General features: G+C 61.9%; 2 protein-coding genes across 5 annotated transcripts; both read right to left on the bottom strand.

Annotated features, from left to right (window-relative positions):
- Positions 1–328: 328 nt before the first annotated feature.
- On the bottom strand, positions 329–8709 carry RIN1 (Ras and Rab interactor 1). 3 transcript variants are annotated; one of them, XM_045024574.1, is made up of 11 exons: positions 8678–8709; positions 7368–7433; positions 7002–7185; positions 6405–6519; positions 6138–6210; positions 5442–5533; positions 4178–4981; positions 3452–3757; positions 2678–2809; positions 1735–1886; positions 329–1385 (listed from the first exon to the last, which is right to left on the bottom strand). In XM_045024574.1, the coding sequence occupies exons 2-11, from the start codon at positions 7391–7393 to the stop codon at positions 1131–1133; spliced, it is 2139 nt and encodes a 712-aa protein (XP_044880509.1). In that variant the 5' UTR covers positions 7394–7433; positions 8678–8709; the 3' UTR covers positions 329–1130. The 3 variants fall into 3 exon arrangements, with proteins under 3 accessions (XP_044880509.1, XP_044880511.1, XP_044880510.1); XM_045024576.1 differs by lacking the exon at positions 8678–8709 and adding an exon at positions 7830–7902; XM_045024575.1 differs by lacking the exon at positions 8678–8709 and adding an exon at positions 7564–7725 and having other exon boundaries at positions 7368–7446.
- A 1322-nt stretch (positions 8710–10031) lies between these two features.
- Positions 10032–18449, bottom strand: BRMS1 (BRMS1 transcriptional repressor and anoikis regulator). 2 transcript variants are annotated; one of them, XM_045024963.1, is made up of 11 exons: positions 17861–18449; positions 16189–16334; positions 15750–15840; positions 15373–15500; positions 14609–14688; positions 14092–14188; positions 13396–13488; positions 12933–12997; positions 12134–12173; positions 11605–11737; positions 10032–10540 (listed from the first exon to the last, which is right to left on the bottom strand). In XM_045024963.1, exons 1-11 carry the CDS (start codon positions 18172–18174, stop codon positions 10423–10425), a joined length of 1305 nt encoding a protein of 434 aa, XP_044880898.1. In that variant the 5' UTR covers positions 18175–18449; the 3' UTR covers positions 10032–10422. The 2 variants fall into 2 exon arrangements, with proteins under 2 accessions (XP_044880898.1, XP_044880899.1); XM_045024964.1 differs by lacking the exon at positions 17861–18449 and adding an exon at positions 16670–17818.
- Between the last annotated feature and the right edge of the window lie 44 nt (positions 18450–18493).

The following is an 18493-nucleotide window of genomic DNA, read 5'->3' as shown; positions in this document are numbered from 1 at the left end:
CACTTTAATTCCTTCACTGTCTGTCCAGGAGCTCAGTCACACAGGGTGTCAATGTCTCAAACTCCACCTGGAGGCTGGGCAGAGCTGAGATGCTGGGGGGTGTTGTGCTGGAAGGTGTTAATCGTTGTCAGCAGCAGAGGGGCTTGAAGCCGTGGCTCTGGTATCAGACGCTGAGGTTCCAGGGGCCTTCCATTTTCCCCTTTTGGTTTCTCTGATTTTCACCAACATCCATCAGCTCTTGCCCATTGCTGCCTAGAACATTCCTGGAAACATTGGAATTGATTGTACGCAGTGTTCAACAGTTATCTTGTTACAGATAGAGACAGCTAAACAGATTGCATGTTGTTCGGCCAATAAAGCAGACCCAACGATAATACGAACAGGAGAGTTTTGTGTTCCAGAGCGTTGTATTTATCAAAAACATATATTTAGAGTTTCAGGGAAAAAAAACAGACTTGAGTTAAAAACAAAGAATGCCACTCTTCGAACAAAGTAAATCTTTTTTTACAAATAGTAAATACAGTAGGTCCTACAATAATATTGATACAAGAGCATTTTGTTACAGAACTCCTTTTCTTGTAATATATGAACAAATCGTAAATTTGAGGCCTCAGACAAACAGCTGTGTCACTTTTCAGAGAATAAAAAATAAATGAATTTTTCCCCAAAAAATATTTAATAAAGTAGGCCCTACAAAAATAACATCAGCAGAAGAGGTTTTTGTGCCAGCAAATTCCCCTGGTGTATGTACATTGATCCTCTGTGTCACTAGAGAGAGAATCTCTCTCGGCATTTAACTGACTCTTATTCAAGTCAGGAGTGATTGTCACAAGCTGATACTCCCTGCCCCACCCCCAGAGTGAGGAAAAGGCTCCCCCAGAATCCCTTCCCCCCGAGAGTGGAACAGGGAGGGGCTACCTGGGACACACATCCCTTCCACATTGCTGCAGGTCTTATTCACCCTGTTTTACAGAAGGGGGAAACTGAGGCACCAAAGAGGGATGTGGTCATAAACCCAGTCACAGCAAAGCTTGGACTAGAACCCAGGAGACCTCACTCCCAGCCCCCCTGCTCTAACCTATTAGATCCCACTCCCCTCCTAGAGCTGGGACAGAACCAGGCATCCCAGGTCAGAGGGGTTCATCCAGGTCGATAGCCCCTTCGCGGAGCAGCCTGTGTGGGGGTCGCAGCCCGGGTCCCATCTCCCTGGGGTGGCGGTGCTGGTCCGGGTGCTCCTGGGGCTGGCGCTGTCCCTCAGGGTGCAGGGGGAGACTGTTGTCTGTGGGGTGCCCCCGTAGCTGCTCTGCCGTCCCCTGGGCTCCCAGCGCAGGTGTGGTGGAGTGGCACCCACTGCAGGGGGCCTGGGTTTTCTCAGGCTGTGGGTCCTGGAAGGCAGAGCAAGTCAGGGACTGAGTGGGCATGTGGGGGGAGGAGGGCGGAGGGACTAAGAGTGGCAGGGATCAATTGGGATGGGGGCAGGGACTGAGTGGGCACTGAGGCAGATGGGGATGACATGGGGGATAGGGACTGAGCAGGTGCGAGGGGTGATGTGGGGGGACTGTGCACGCAGCGGGGAGGGGTGAGGAAGGGGGTAGGGATGGAGCGGAGAGTAGATGGGAAGGGGTGGGGAGGGGGCAGAGACTGGATCGGTAGCAGGGAGGGGAGGGGGCAGGGACTGGGTGGGTAGCAGAGAGTCCCCAACAATGACTCCCCCCAGAGCACCTCCCCACATACCTGGCACGGGCTGCCAGGGGGCCGCCCTGAGGGGCTCTGGTGCCGCCAGCTCAGAGATCTCTGGACATCGGGGCGCAGCTCCCTTGGCTCCTCTTCATGGAAATGCCCCAACAGGGCCAGGCTGGCCTGGAGAGTGGTCAGGTAATAGCCCCCTGGGGGAAAATGGGGCGGAGATTGTCAAGCCAGAAGGGCCCATGGGGATTCTCTAGGCTGCCCCCCTCTCTGCACAGGGCTGCCCTAAATTGATTCCTGGAGGAACTAGCGCGGACCTCAGAAAAACAGCCCACCCTGCTTTAGACACTGCCAGTGGGGGAGAATCCAGCCCTTGGGAGGCTCTGCCCCTGGTGAAGTCCCCTCACTTACAAATGTCCACCTTATTGCTGGTCTGAATTTGTCCAGCTTCAGCTTCCAGCCCTTGGTGCTTGCTAGACCTTTGGCTGCTAGACCGAAGAGCCATCTTGCTCTCCCGTTTCTGTTCCCCACGTAGGTACTTAGATTGGGATCACTCCTAGCCTTTTCTCTGTTAAACTGAACAGATCGAGCTCCTGGGGTCTCTCACTCTGAGACACGTTCTCTGAGCCTTTAATCATTCTCGTGGCTCTTCTCTGAGCCCGCCAGTTTATCAGTGTCCCTCTTGCATTGTGGGCACCAGGACTGGACGCAGGATTCCAGCAGCGGCCGCACCAGCGCCACGTACGGAGGTAACAGAACCTCCCTTTTCCTAGTCGAGATTCCCCTGTTTACACACTCCAGGATCGCATTAGCCCTTTTGGCCACAGCGTCACACTGGGAGCTCACGTTTAGATGATTAGGTGAAGTAAACAGACTCAGGGATTTTCCCCTCTAGGGGGCACCATCTCTGATCTGGCCCCAGGGTGAGGGGACTGGCTGGCTCAGGGGGACAAGGAAAAGGGATAGTGGAGGGCTTAGGGGTCTCCCTTACCTTCCCCCAGGAGCTGGCTGGGCTCCATCAGCTCCATCATGTACTCAGCCTCCATGAGCAGCTGGGGCAGGTCGCACTGAGCCAGGATGAAGCTCAGAACCGGCAAGAACTCGTCCGCCCCATAGCTCCCATCTGCGGGGAAGAGGGGACAAGTGAGTGGGTGCCGGTAGGGATGTAGCAGGAACATAGGAGGGATCGGGAGCGGGGGTCCTGGCATAGGGGAGGCAGGCGGCATTGGGAGCATGAGCTGGGGGAGGGGGGCTCCCAGCAGCAGGGGGGCGGGGGCAGCATGGAGAGCACAGGCTGGGCAGGGATGGGGGAGGGATCCCAGAAGCCTGGGAGACATGGGGTGGGGTGCACAGGCAGGGGGATTGGGGAGGGAGGGATGGGGGGGACCAGGGTGGATATGTGAGGTGGGGGAGGGGCACAGGGGTCGGTTCTGGGGGTGGGGGGAGGATCAGGAGGTTGTGGGAATGAGTAGGTTGGAAGTGAGGGAGGGGGGCCAGGCTGGGTGATATGGGGATGGCGCTGGGGAACAGGGGGCCATATGGGGGTTGTCCGTACTTGGGGACAGATCTATGGCTGCAGAGATGCCCACCTAGGCCTGGGTGCTGGGCGAGGAAGAGCGGGGGACTGGGGGGGGCAGGGAGGCCATGCAGGTCGGGAAGGCTGCGTGGGGGCCCCCCATGGCTCTGCAGACACCTTTGCAGCCTTGCAGGAGCAGCATCACGTGGGCGAGGGAGGGGAGGGGGGAAGGGATGAAGGGATCCGTACCCGGGGCTGCCCCCATGGCTCGGTAGACACCCTTGCAGGCCTGCAGCAGCAGTGTCACCTGGGTGCTGGGCGAATAGGCACGCAGAAGCTGCAGCAGTTTGCGCCGTGCCCGCTGGGTGTCATGGGGGCTAGGCAGGGTTGCCCGTGCCGGGAAGGCACCAGGGCCCTGCTCCCGCACCAGCCGCAGGTTCTCCCGGAGCTGGCCCAGGGACCCATCTGCCACGCGTAACCTGCGCAGCCGGGACGCCAGCACTGGTTTGAGGGGCTTCAGCACACAACGATGTAGGGCCCGTTCCAGCACAGCGTCTGCGGGGTAGGAGTAGGTTACATGGGCTAAGGACAGAGCCAGGAGTCCTGGCTCCCAGCCCCACTGCTCTAACCCACTAGGCCCCACTCCCCTCCCTGAGCTGGGAAGAGAACCCAGGTGTCCTGGTTCTTCCCCTGCCCCCAGCTCTAACCCACTAGATCGTGTTCCCCTTCCTGAGCTGGGAATAGAACCCAGGCATCCTGGCTCTCCCCCGCCCCAACCCCCTAGACTCCACCCTTTTCTTAGAACCCAGGAGTCCTGGCTCCCAGCCACCCCTGCTCTAACCACTACACCCCACTCGCCTCCCAGAGCCAGGGACAGAACCCAGCCCCACAGCTCTAACCCAGTAGACCCCATACCATCCCACAGCTGGGAATAGAACCCAGGCATCCTGGATCCCTCCCCCCAGCCCCACTCACCCAGCCTGTGGTCAGGCAGCAGCGTGGGGCTTGGCAGCTCCAGGGCTGGGCTCTGCAGCAGCTGGGTCTTGGTGTGGGTCAGGAAGGTCCGGACGGGGCTCAGCAGCTCGTGGCTGGACTGCCACTCCCCCCCGCCACCCCTCACTAGGGTCAGGAAATCCTGGACGCTGGCTCCCAGCCTGGTGCTCCGGTCCCGCGCCAGCCCCTCCACGGCCCGTGCCAGCTGTTTCTCAGGGGCCAGCACTGCCAGGACGGCATCGCTCATGGAGCGCAAAGGGGCACGGGGGCGGCGCTGGGCAGGAGGTGAGGGGGCCCGTGGACCCCCACCCCCCTCGCTCTCTGAGCCACTGGGGGACCCGCTGTCCAGCTCCTGCAGGGATGGGAGGCTGACCCCGGCTGGTTTGGGATTAAGGGGCTCCCCAGCCCTCTGGGGCACCCGATACCCCGACATGCTGAGCGGTGAGTTCTGGCCCGGCTCCCGGCGCAGGGTGGAGGGCATCCCTGTCTGGCTGGAAGGGATGGGGGGCGGTGGCTTGGGGGGTGGTGAGAGAGGGCTGGAGGTCTCAGTGGACACCCGCACTTTAATGCTGCGCTTGAAGTCGTCCCGCCGCAAGCCCCCATCCCTGCCCTGGAACAGGGGGTTCAGGAAGCCCAGCGCCCCATTGCCCAGGCCGCAGTCCAGCTCCCTTGGGCTCCGCGTGGGGATCGCACCCAGCTGGCCAGCTGCAGGGGCAGCATCCCCACAGAGTGGGGGCTCAGGCGGCTCCGGGGGGTCCTTGGCATTGAGAGAAGAGCTCCAGAACTCTGGGGGGGTGGAGGAAATGAGGGGTCAGCACTGAGGAGAGGACATGGGGCCTTTCCCCTCTAGGGGGCACTGGCTCTGATCCAGCCCCAAGGTGGGGCACCTGGCTGGCTCGGAGCGGGGGGGACACAAATGGGATATGAGCCTTTCCCGTCTAGGGAGTGCCGGCTCCAATCTGGCCCCAGGCCGGGGGGAGGGGAACTAGAGGAGGAAGGGAGGGGAGGGATTTCCCAGCTACCTGGGAGGTGCAGGAAGGAGGTGCAGGGTGATGGGGAAGGAGAGTGGCTGTGGGGATGGGGGTAATGGGGTGGAAATGGGGCACAGAGAGAGGATGGGCAGGGAGGGACCAGGGGGATTGAAGTGAGAGGAAGGATCAGGGAGAGGAGTGTAGGGGCCACTGAGATGGGGGGGGGGGCTGAGGGAGCAGTCCAGGGGGAAGGGCTGTGGGGGGGTGTCACTCACCAAGCCCCAGGTGGGAAATGGCCTCCAGTTCCTTGTGCGACACGGCCTGCTGGATGGGTTGGGGCAGGCGCAGGGCGACCGGGAGAACCTCCCTAGGGGGACAGTGCATCAGACTCTGACAGCAGTCCCAGGGCTCCCTCCTCCCTCAGGGACATTCCCCCAATTCCCTTCTGTCCTGCCCCCACCCCCAGGGGCACTCCCCCAATTCCCTTCTGCTCCTCCCTCAGGGACATTCCCCCAATTCCCTTCTGTCCTGCCCCCACCCCCAGGGGCACTCCCCCAATTCCCTTCTGCTCCTCCCTCAGGGACATTCCCCCAATTCCCTTCTGTCCCGCCCCCACCCCCAGGGGCACTCCCCCAATTCCCTTCTGCTCCTCCCTCAGGGACATTCCCCCAATTCCCTTCTGTCCTGCCCCCACCCCCAGGAGCACTCCCCCAATTCCCTTCTGCCCCACCCCCTCCCCCAGGGGCACTCCCCCAATTCCCTTCTGCCCCACCCCCTCCCCCAGGGGCACTCCCCCAATTCCCTTCTGCCCTTTGCCCTCTCCCCCAGGGCTGCCCCAACGCCCTCTGTCCTATAACCCCTCCGCTGTCCCCCACTGCCCCGGACACTTCAGGATCTCAGTCTACTGGGAGCAAGGGAGAGCTGGAGCTTGGGGGCTCAGATTTTGGGGTGCTCCCTATCCTCCCACTCACCGGCTCAGGCAGTAGGAGGCCACCAGGTGCAGGAGGTCTGGGAAGCTCCAGGATGAGCCCTCTAGAGAGACGCCTGCAAAGAGAAGGACCCTCAGACCCTGCGGCGCTTGGAGGCGCTGTCCCCTGGCAGTCAGTACTTGCCTACTGGCCAAGTGCAGCGCTAGGGGGCACCGTGCTGCAGGGAGCTGGGGGGCTCAGCAGACGCAGGGCTGTGTGTAGGCGTGGCGCTCCCTGGGGGGGCACAGGGCAGTGCAGACGCGTCCCTACCTGCTGCTCTCTCCTGCAGGCAGTAGCTAGCGACGAAGGCCGGGGCCAAGTCATCTAGGAGGCGCAAGCAGAGCACCCGGCGTCGGCGTGTGTTCGATTGGCGCACCAGGAATGTCTGGGGCAAGAATGGGGCACCTGTCACCAGGGGCTCTGCAAGGGCTGGGGACTTGGAACATTTCCTGATATCCATCCCTTCCCTGCTCAGCCCCATGGACCCATCCAGTGTAGGATTCCCCCCCCCATCCGCCCCATGGACCCATCTAGCATAGGTTCCCCTCCCATTAGACCCATGGACTCATCTAGCATGGGTTCCCCCTATCCGCCCCATGGACCCATCTAGCATGGGTTCCCCTCCCATTAGTCCCATGGACCCATCTAGCATGGGTTCCCCCCATTAGACCCATAGACCTATCTGGCCTAGGTTTTGTCCCCCATCCCCAGTCAGAGCAATGGACCCATCCAGCCCAGTATCATTCCCCTCCCCAGATGAGCCGCAAGGGCCCATCCTGCATGATACCCCCACCCCCCGATCAGCCCAGTGGGCCCATCTCTCCCAGCATCCAGCCCAGCAGGGCAGAGGCACCCCTGAGCCCTCACCCCGGGGGGCTCACGCTGCAGGATGTGCAGGGCGGTGGCAGAGTTGAGGCTCAGCTGCAGCCAGACAGACTGGGTGAGGAGCAGACGATCCAGGAGGCTGACGTTGTTCGGAGACCCCCGTGCTGGCCTGGGCTGGGGGAAGGCGTGTGGGTCTGGGACATCGTACACAGGGTCACGCCCCAGACTGAGGAGGGAGACAGAGATGTGAGGAGGGCGGGGAGCCCTTAGCACTAAGGGCCAGAGGATGGAACCCAGGAGTCCGGGTTCCCAGCCCCCACCTGTTTTAACCCACTACCCCCCCCCCGGGACAGAACTCAGGAGTCCTGGCTCCCCCCACCTCCCCGTCCCCAGGCCCCTCTGCCATACCCGTCCGGCTGGTCCGGGGGCTCCATCTCGGCTGGGTGACCAGGTTGCGGAGACGGGCTCCCTCTGCTAGAAACAGGAGCTGCTGTTAACCCTTAGCGGACCCCCCCTTCCCCTGGTACCAACTCCTCTGGGCCCCCCAGGGGCGGCTGAGTGCGGGGCCGCCCGGCCCAGCCTGACGCCAGCCCTGAAACGCTACCGGGAAGCTGCAGGAGGAGCAGGAAGGGGCACGACTCAGACCCACGTGGCCCTTGCTGGGAATATGCTTCTCCCCAGGGCAAGGAGCCCTGGCGAGGCGCTGAGATGCAGCCGGCTCTGGGGTGGTGCGCGGGGCTGTTTGTACCGGGGGGGGGGGGATTGCTACACAGGGCGGGCTGCGGCAGCGGCTACACAGCGCCCCGGCTCCGCGGGACAGGGGAGCTGTTCGTGCCGGGGCCAGGAATGCGCGCGTCGGCTCTGACTCACCGTCACACCCAGCCCTGGCACAGGGCTGGGCCGGGCTGAGCCAGCCCCAGACGGGCTCCCCCCCGCCGCGGCGCAGTCACGTTTCCAAGGCAAAGCTCTCGGGGTTGGCACAGCCCATGCGGGGGCGCAGATCTAATCAGCAACCCAGCCCCCGGGCAGGGGGAACCGAGGGACACAGACACCAGCCTCCCAGCTTGCCCATTTTGTACAGGGGTAAACTGAGGCACGGAGAAGGGTGCTGCTCAAGCGAGATGCAGATAGAGCCCAGGAGGAGTGGTTCTCAGCCCCTCTGCTCTACCCCACTAGACCCCAACCCCTGAGCTAAGAATAGAACCCAGGCGTCCTAGCTCCTAGCCCCCTGCTCTTACTCACTAGACCCCTCTCTTCCCAGAGCCGGGGCTAGAACCCAGGAGGCCTGGTGCCCAGCACCCTGCTCTAAGCACTAGAGACCCTATTCCTCTTCCAGATGGGAGAGAAAGGTCAATCTCAGGGCTGCAGGCCAGGTGTGTAATTATGTGTGTATAATCACAGGGAAATGGAGGGGGGGTGGGCAGGGCAGGAGATGGAGGGGGAAATTAGCAAGAAATGGAAAATCCATCAGAAGCAAGCCAGCTCCCAGCTCCCCTCCCCTGATCTCAGCTCCCTCCCAGATCCCACCCCCCATCGCAGCCCCCCCCCCCCCCCCAGGTCCTGAGCTATAAATAGCTGCTGGGCTGCTCCCTCCCTCCCGGGAGTGAAGTTTTGATGTGAACGGAGCTGACATCGCAGCTCGGCCTGGGGGAGTCCCCAGTGCCCCCCTCCCACTCCCTCAGTGCCCCATCCCAATGCCCCCCCCCGCAAGCCCTTACCTGGCAGTGCCCCCTTCCCACTACCCCTTCGCTGCCTGCAGCGTCGTTATTAATTCATTATTCCCTTCGCTCTCACGTCGGACTCAGATGCGCTGGGCTCTGAGCAGCTGCCTGGCCACCCCCAGACACCAAGGGTCCTGGGCACCATCTCCCAGGGACTTGCTTTATCCTGCGTTGTATATCTGTCCCCAGCCCCCACCCAAGAGCCCTGCCCAGATGCCCTATCCCCTCACTCTGACATCAGGGAGGCTCCCAATACAGAGAGGAAAACTGAGGCACAAACAGGGGAGGGGACTCTGCCACTGTCAGACAACCAACTGGGAAGAGAACCTAGGGATCCTGGCTTCCAGCCAGAACCCCCCTCCCCAACCCAGTGGACCCCACAGTCCTTCCAAAACTGAGGATAGAACCCAGGAGTCCTGGATCCCAGACCCCAATCAGCTGGGCATGCAGAGAAGGGAGCTGAGCCATGGGGAGGGTAGTGGGGTGTTGGAATCCAGATCAGTTCTCTGCACAACTCTGGGGTGGCAGGCTAAAGCCCCGATGTGGGGAGGGGCTAGTACAGACCCCCTGTGGGCAGTTGACAGGAGGGTTTGAAAGTTCACTACGGGGCAGAACCAAGGAGATCGGGGTGGGATTCCCAGGTTTGTGACAGATCCGCCCGTGTGACCTAGTCCCACTCACCCTAAGGCCCTTGTAGTCTCTCCAGAGCCTGTGAAGTTGGGGTGCAGCTCTGGCTGGGCTCATGCAGAAGGGACGGGAAGGGATCCCCTGTTCATTTTCCCCCTTGCTCTGCTGAGGAGAGGTGGAGGGGTGCAGGCAGCTGCGCTGGGAGTGTGCGGGGAGAGGCCTGTTTGAGAATGGGCACGGCCCAGACATGAGGCCCTCAGGCTGTCAGCCACATGAGCAGCTCCCAGCAGTATGGTCTGGCCAGGGCCTGGGGGGGCCCTGTCTTTCCCGAGGGGAGGGAAGGCTGGAGAAGGAGCAACAGTGCAGGCTGGGAGAGTTGGGGGGGTGGTCACAAAGGTGCTGCCACTTGAGGGAAAGAAGCCAGGGTGTGTGTCCCAGAATCAGAGCAGGTTGGAGTCAGGGGGCGCCCTGATGCTGCAGGGACCCCCCCAAGGGGTTGTGGCCAGCTGTTCTGGCGGGGCTCAGAGACAAGGGACGGCACACACAGCTTGGGGGAGGCTTAGAGCTGGGAACCCTCTGTGCCCCAGCAAGGGGACACCCCTCTCACCCCCCATCCCCATCCCGGGGCCGGAACGGAGCTGGCGTCCCCTAGAAGAGAAAAGCCCCATGTCCCACTCCCCATTCCCCAGCATACACTGAAATGAATCAAAGGGCCAAGATTTTGTATGTTTCACTTGATTTTTAATGTGAACGCTTCCAGGGGGCTGGCCGAGGCCCAGGGCTTTTCCTGCTGAAGCCCGTGGAACCAGCACCCCTATTTCCCTAGGAGGCACAACGGCCCCAGGGTGTATGTGCAGCCCCCCAAGATTGCTACAAACACCAGAGTCCTAGCGAGGGAAGCGAGCGGTGAAGCCTTGTGCTGGCCTGTCTGCAGGCGGGAGCGCTGGCCATGGGAACACCCCGCCGGGCAGGGCCCCAGAGTCCTCTCCATCTGAGTCCTAGTGCAAGGGGAGAGCAAGTCCAGCCACTCGGTGTGCCGGGGAGGGTCCGTGGGCCGTTGGTTTCCAGGAGGAGGCCTGTGCCGAGCCGCAGGGCTGAGCCACGAGAGGGCCCGCTCAGGCCTTGTGCACCGAGTACTTGCCCTTCTGCAGCTGTGAGACGTAGATTTTGGTCTTGGTGCCATCCTCCCGGCGCAGCCAGACCTCCCCAGTGCTGACAGCCGTGATCACTGCCCTGCGAGGGAGAGCAGGGGGCACAGTCAGTCCCCCCGCCCCGCCCTGGGACTGGATTGGAGCCAGCACTCCCTACGGGGAAAGGCCCTGTATCCCATTCCCCGCCCCCTGAGCCAGCCAGACCCTCTGCCCTGGGGCTGGATGGGACCCAGCACCCTCCCCAGAGAGAATGGCCCCCTATCCCATTCCCTGCCCCCGAGCCAGCCAGTCCCCCGCCTTGGGGCTGGATCAGAGCCAGCACCCCCTATCCCATTCCCTGCCCCCTGAGCCAGCCCCCCACATAGAGAACGGCCCCCTATCCCATTCCCTGCCCCCCGAGCCAGCCCTCCCCCCCCATAGAGAGAACGGCCCCCTATCCCATTCCCTGCCCCCGAGCCAGCCAGTCCCCCACCTTGGGGCTGGATCAGAGCCAGCACCCCCTATCCCATTCCCTGCCCCCTGAGCCATCCCTCCCCCCCCATAGAGAGAACGGCCCCCTATCCCATTCCCTGCCCCCTGAGCCAGCCCCCCCCATAGAGAGAACGGCCCCCATCCCATTCCCTGCCCCCTGAGCCAGCCCCCCCATAGAGAGAACGGCCCCCTATCCCATTCCCTGCCCCCTGAGCCAGCCCTCCCCCCCATAGAGAGAACGGCCCCCTATCCCATTCCCTGCCCCCTGAGCCAGCCCTCCCCCCCATAGAGAGAACGGCCCCCTATCCCATTCCCTGCCCCCCTGAGCCAGCCCCCCCATAGAGAGATCGGCCCCCTATCCCAGTCCCTGCCCCCTGAGCCAGCCCTCCCCCCCATAGAGAGAACGGCCCCCTATCCCATTCCCTGCCCCCCTGAGCCAGCCCCCCCATAGAGAGAACGGCCCCCTATCCCATTCTCTGCCCCGTGAGCCAGCCAGTCTCCCGCCTTGGGGCTGGATCGGAGCCAGCACCCCCCATAGAGAGAACAGCCCGCTATTCCATTCCCTGCCCCCGAGCCAGCCAGTCCCCCACCTTGGGGCTGGATCAAAGCTAGCGCCTCCTCGAGGGAAAGCCCCGTGCCCCATTCCCTCCAGCCAGCCAGTCCCTGGCCACTCACTGCGCAGGTGCCTCGTCCCCGACCTCCAGGATGACGCTCTGCCCTTTGCTGTAGATCTCACCCTCGTAATGCAGCCGCCCGTCCTCGCAGTGGGCTGAAAACTGGGCCCCCAGCTTCTCCACCTTCACCAGCACTGGGGGGAGGGAGGTGGTCAATGCTGGGGGGGGGTAGGCACAGCCCCACATACCGGGGAGGGGGACCTGCCCTGAGGATGGGCCCTGCTGGCAGCTGCAGGGCCAGGTTAGCTCATGTCCTGGCTGAGGCACTGGGGGAGACCAGAGGTGGCAAGGGGGATCTGTGCAGGGTGGTGGAGGGCAGCAAGATGGCAGGTGAGGAGCCATGAAGGGGCAGGAGGGGCCCGACTGGGATTCAGGGGGGCCCGGATCAGAGCCAGCGCCCCTAGGTGGAAAGACCCTGCACCCCACTTCCTGGGCACCTGAGCCAGCCACTTCCCTGCCCTGGGGCCAGACAGGAGCTGGTGCCCCTAGAGAGGAAATGCCCCATATCTTATCCCTTCCCCAGCTCTTACCGTCTGATTTTCTCTTCTGGGGCGACACGGCTGCTTTAGCCTGTAGGGAGAAACAAGACAATTAAAGGGGCTTACACAGGGAGCGCTCTCCACCCCCACCGCTGCTCACAGAGCTATGCAGACCCCACCCATGCTGGTCCCCCAGGAAAGATGGCAGCATTAGCCTGTGAGACAGATGGGGAAACTGAGGCACAGGGTAAGGGACTCACTCAGCATCAGGGAACAGAACCAGGGAGTCCTGACTCCCAGCCCCCACTCTCCACCCAGAGTTGGGGATAGAACCCAGGAGTCTTGGTTCCCAGCCCCACCCTCCCCATCACTCTAACCCACTAGACCCCCCCCACTCTGCTCCCAGAGCCACGGACAGACCCCAGGAGTCCTGGCTCCCAGCTCCTGGCCCAGCTATGCAAATTGTGACTTTTTAAAGGGCATATTAAGAATATATATGAAAATAATCTCATTTCCACATGTTTGATCCCAAACGGCAGAGCTAGGAAGGGGGATTATTATTGTGCAGAACAACTAAAGGTGTGTATGAAGAGTGGTTATTAAGGGACCTAGGCAGCCAGGGGACATGTGTTTGTGGGAGGGGCTTAAGGGACTCAAGCATTGTGTGGGGTGGCCAGGGGTATGTGAGGGAGTGGGGATTATTAAGGGACTCAGAGGTCCTGCAGTGTCGCTGAGGGATGGGCGGCGGGAGATGGGGTTTCAGGGACTCAAGCATTGCGGGGGGTGGCCAGTGGTGTGCGAGGGAATGGGGGTTATTAAGGAACCCAGGTGTCCTGTGGGTCAGCCTCACCTTTTTGATGGCCGTCCAGTCTTCCAGGATGTCGATGTCCCGCAGCATGTAGACGATGTAGGGACGTGAGGGGCACGTTAAGGGCATGTAGCCATACGCAGCCATGGGGATCATTTAGCCCCATTCCCTCCCACACCAACTCAGGGAGGGGGCAGCATCAGGATGGGGAGGGGGAACAGTAGCAGCCAGCCAGGCAGCAGGACTCCCTGCCACAGGGCACCGCAGAGAGGGGAGCCCCTGGGCCAGACATCTCAGCCCTCCCTTTCCCCAACATCACCACTGGAACTGGAAGGGTCGGGGCCAGGGCTGATGGGACGCCAGGTGGGATGGGTCTGTTCTGGGGGAGGAGATACCAGCATGGCCAGCGGGGGGATACCAGCAGAGTGTGTGTGTGTGGGGGGGGACCCCAGCATGGTTCCTGCCCCACGCCCCGCAGAGGGAGGGGATACCAGTGTAAGGATATCAGACACAAGCGGCGCTTTCTTCCTCTTGGCAGGCCGGAAGGGATCCCACTTCTTGAGGCTGTTCTTGGGGCGCAGCTTGTCGTCCCACCACTCTAACCCAGGAGGAGAGGACAAGGGTCAGAGAGGACAGTCCCTCCCACCGGGCTGGGGGAGGGGCCTGCTTGGCAGCAGCCTGCTCTCTCCCTCCCCCCTACACCACAGGGATGCCTCTGGGGGGCAAAGGGGACTCAATCCTCCCTCTCCACTGGGGCTGCCAGTGCAGGGGAAGTTAGTGCCCTCTGGGGACAGGGATGAGGGGAGTGGTTTGTGCCAGGAGTGAGGGGGCAGTGATCCTGGGGACTGGGCTGAGACCCAGCAAACTCGCCTCACACATGGAGCAAAGGAACAGCTAGAAAGTGGGAACAACACTAGGATACTGGGCAGGATGGACCCGTTGGTCTGATCCATGGGCTGCAGGGACCTTGGACAGGGCTGCCTTTGTAATGAGGATGCAGGGGTGTGAGACACCAGGGACTGGGGGGCGGGACCCTATGGGGGGCAGCAGCGGTGTGGCAGGGGGCATCAAGCTGGGGATGATTGTGGGGGCACACTGAAGTGAAAGCAGGTTAGAGGCACCCTGGATGGCCAGGAGGCAGAGAGACGTGGAGAACGGAAGTGGGGGAGGGGAGTCAGGGGAGGCCCCGGGGCTCACTGACCTGAGGTGATGTCGATGCTCTGCCGATCATCCTCCAGGCGCTGGATTCGCTCCAGCAGCTCGCTCTGCATGTTGTCGTAGAGCAGCAGCTTCTCACTCTGTGTGGACAGGACGGAGTCAGGGGGCGCAGCCAGGATGGACCCACCCCCTTGGCACAGAGAACACTAGGGAGGCCCTGGAGGCGCAGCCAAACCCGATCTCATCCCCAGGCTGTGGGCTCCCAACCGGCTCGTTTGGTCCCATTCCTGGCACCCCTGCAGTAGCTGGTGCCACCCACAGGTGCTCCCTGGGAATGCTGGGGGTGCAGAAGTCAGCCACAGGGCTCAGACAGGATGCAGCAACTGGAGCTGGGACGTGGATGGAGGGTCTGCGGGGGCAGGGCAGTCCATGGGGCACTCAGGGGGCTCTGGCAGGGGGCCCCGTGGGCTGGGGAGGGGTAGATGGGGGCCTGCAGGGGACCACAGCAATGGGATTGGGGGGGGCTGGTAGGATTAGAGGGGGTTCATGGGGGCCCTCACCTCCAGGTGCTGGCGTGCTCCCTGCAGCTCACACTCATGCTTGTTCCTGACCACCTCCAGGCACAGCCCCTTGTAGATGCCTACAAGAGGGGGGATCAGTGACTCCTGCCCATCCACCAGCCCCTCTGCCTCCATGTCCAGCCACAGCCCTGAGAGATGCCCACCCTGGCTAACTCCAAGCCTCCCAGGAGGCTCCAGGTCCAAGTCCCTGCCCTCCTACCACCACCAGTCTGGGTCCCGCCAGCCTCATGCCATCACTCCCACGACCCAGCGAAATTCCTGCCCTCTGGGCCCCACCCCTTCCTCCCACAGGTGGCCCTTGCTCCCACCTGCCTGACTCTCTACCCCTGAGCCCCCTCCCAGGGCCTGCCTGCCAGCACCCTCCTCTGAATTCCCACCCCACCCCGCAGGCCTCAGTCCCCCCCATGCTTCTCCTGAACCCCCTCTCCCCTGCTTCCTCCCCCACAGGCTCCCCCACCCGCCATCCATCCTCCTCTCCCCTGAGCCCTTCCCTCCCCCCACCTCTGGGCACACTGGATCTGGGCCCTGTCATTTCTGCTCCTGAGCCTTCAACCCTTGCTGCTCCCTTAGAGCTGGTCACTGCCCTCTGAAGCCTGCCTGGACAAGGACAGGCCAGGGGACACAGCCACCCTCCCCCCACGCCCTGGTACTGAGCCCTGGCACCCCAACTCCTCAGCGGTGCGACCAGTCCCCTGTGGGGCAGCAGGGAATACAGTTAACACAGGGCAGGGCCAGGAGCTCACCAGCCACCTCGATGCGGATCTTCATGTTGTTCTGCAGGACACCCAGGGGGTCGAGATACTCAGCCGCCCGCCCCGACGCCACGTCCTCCAGCTTGGCCTTCACCTGGTTCAGCCGCTCCTTGAATAGCCTGGAGGGTGCCCCAGCAGGGACTGAGCACAGCCCTGTCCACCCCACCCAGCCCTGCCCATCATGGTCCTGCTCTGCCCACCCCACCCAGCACAGCATAGGCCTGTCCAGCCCCATCCAGCCCACCGTGTCAGCCAGAACTGAGGCAGCCATCTCTGGGGTGGGGTGGAGCGGCAGTTTATCCCAGGATCCCTCGCCTGGCACTGAGATACAGGCACGTCAGGGGTGGGGAAGCCAACAAGGGACTCACTTTTCCTTCAGCTCAGAGAACTGCTTCTCCAGGTCACACATCTCATCCAGGCACTCGCTGCGGCGCCGCTCACAGTCCTCCTCGTCCATCTCTGTAGGGCACAGCACATGTACCTTCCAGCCCATGCTCACACATGGGCATAGTGCCACACACAGACCACCCAGGGAACTGAAGCACACAGAGTCAGGACACTCACCCAGGGGCACACACACAGCTTGGGGTAAATAGAACCCAGGAGTCCTGGCTCACAGGCCCATCTCCCTATAGCCCACTAGACCCCACTCTCCTTCCAGAGCTGGGAACAGAACCCAGGAGTCTGGGGAGAAGACACCAACTTGGCTGGGCCACGGCTCTTACCCAGGAAGCAGGGCCACCCCCCAGTACCACTCTGGGATGAAGGGCCAAGCCCCACCCCATATCCCCTTCCACACCCCAGTACCTGAGCTTTCTTCCTCTGATTCAGAAGGGCTGGCACTATGCTCCTCCTCACTCTCCTCCTCTTCGCCATTCAGCTCAGGTGCCGAGTCCCCATCCCCCTCCATCTCCTCCGCCTCCTTGGGCGCCGGGTGCACCGGCATGGGTACTCTGGGTGATCAATGACAGGGGTTATTGCCAGGTGATCTGGGAGGGTCCTACTTCACTGCACCCCCCACTGCCCTCCTCCATCACATGCAGAGCAGGGGGCCCTGGACAGGGACAGCTGCCCCCCAACCCATGGGACCCCCTGTGTGCCCAGAGCATAGGTCTGGATGGGGCAGCTCCAACCTCCAAGCCCTGCCAATGTGTAGCCCTCAGCCACAAGGCCACCTCAACTAGCCCCAGTCTCCATAGCCCACTGAGCCCCCAAGGCTTCCTATTGGCCAAGGAAGTAGCTGCCTTCTCCAAAGGGAATAACAATGAGACCCAACAACTTGTTCCACCTGTGGGTCCTGAATACATATCACATGGGGCTGGATCAGAGCCAATGCCTCCTAGAGGAGACAGGCCCTGTGTCTTATTCCCCCTCCCCCCCACATCCTCAACCAGTCAGTCCTCCTGCCATGGGGCCAGACCAGAGCCAACGACTCCTTGTTCTCACTGCATTGTGATGTGCAGCCACCTTGGAGGGAGCCCCGCAAAGCTGCCCAGTCACTCTGTCAGGGAGCGAGGTGCTATCAGCCGGTAGCTGCTATTGCAATGGTGTCGTGACATGTGATGTGACTGCAGAAATGGGTGCTAGCCTCATTGGAGCCAGCATGGTGACCCCCGTGTTCCACTGCCATGAGCCTGGAGCTCCCTCCTCGCCAACACAGCAGGGATCTGACTTCCAACAACGGGTCCCAATCCAGGCCCATGGGACACCGAAGCTAGCAGGCTGGGAATACAGGCAGAGACAGTAACAGAACCCAGGAGTCCTGGCTCCCAGCCCCCTGCTCGCTCTGTGACCATGGTCTGACCCAGCTCCCTGCTGGCTTTATTGGTGCACGTGCAATGCTGGGGGATGCTCTCTTCCCCCTCCCCTTGATGGGGATGGAATATCTCATCTTCTGCTCACTTGAGAGCACTGAGGAACATACCAATGCTATAACTTCTCCCTCCAGTTGACATAGTCTGCTCTACTCCCGTGTTGGGGAAGGTACCACTGAACCCCTCACACAGAAGGAGAGCACAAATCACCCTCCCCCCCCCACGAGATGCCTTGGTCTCTCCCAGTTCCTTTGAGTTTGCTTTGGAAGGTGCCATTCAGGTTCCCATGATGGGGGACAGCAGGATATAGGGCACCCCTTCCCAGCCTACAGTGGTCTGCACCCCCAGTGCGTTTCAAACGGGGAATGGATCACTGAATACCCACAATTCGGGGGCCGCAACCCTCCCCTTTGAGTTGCAATGGTCTGGGTCGGCCGCCACTGTAAGTTCTCCCCCTGGGGTTGCAATGGGCCGGCCTGCTCTCCCTTGATTTTAATGGGGATGGAACCAACAAGCTCCAGAAGCAGGGGAGGCAGCGAATCCCCCCCTTGGGCTGCACTGTTCTAGCCCGGCTTCCATTGATCTCAGCTGGGAATGCACCACCCAGCACCCCATGGAGGGAGGCTGGGACGAATCCATCTCCCGCTGCTCTGAGCCCCACGTACCTCGGGGAGCCCAGGCCGGCGGCCTCCCTCCCGTAAGCGCTTCGCTTCTCCGTACCCGGAAGCTCCACAACTACTGGCCCCGCCCCATCCTCTGACAGCCAATCAGGGAGACCAGTTAACCAGAGCGCCGTTGCCTCTATGGTTCCCAGCTGCCCACTGCGCTGGGCCTTATGGGCTAGTGGAGGATGGGACCTGTTCCCATGGCAACAGGAGGCACACAGCCTAGCGTGAGGTGAGCGACATTCACCCAAAGTTGGGCTAAGGGGAATCCCCTGAACTGGTGTTGCCATGGCACCCAGTCGGGTTGTTGCCATGGTACCATGGGACCTGCTGACTCCTGGACAATGTCATCACAACCTGGTGCAGCACCATTGCTGCATTGCCAGAGCACCAGTCGTGGCACTGCCATAACATTTGGCACCCAGTCCCAGTGCAGCCTTAGCACAGTACCTCTGGCCCTTTGCCATGGTGCCCAACTGCAATGTTGTCATGGCACCCATGGGACTGCCCCCATCACCCAAGTATCTGGAGAGAAGCCAGGGCTGTGTTGCTCTCAGCTCCCCCCTCCCCATCCTGAGCAGGATGCGGTGCATTGGCAGGAGGGTCCTGCTTTGGCACACTGAGGAGTCAGCA

Source organism: Mauremys mutica, chromosome 7 (assembly GCF_020497125.1).
Source record: "Mauremys mutica isolate MM-2020 ecotype Southern chromosome 7, ASM2049712v1, whole genome shotgun sequence".
In the NCBI taxonomy this organism is placed as follows: Eukaryota; Metazoa; Chordata; order Testudines; family Geoemydidae; genus Mauremys; species Mauremys mutica.
The sequence above is the reverse complement of the archived record's forward strand: the minus strand, read 5'-3'. Positions and strand labels throughout refer to the sequence as shown.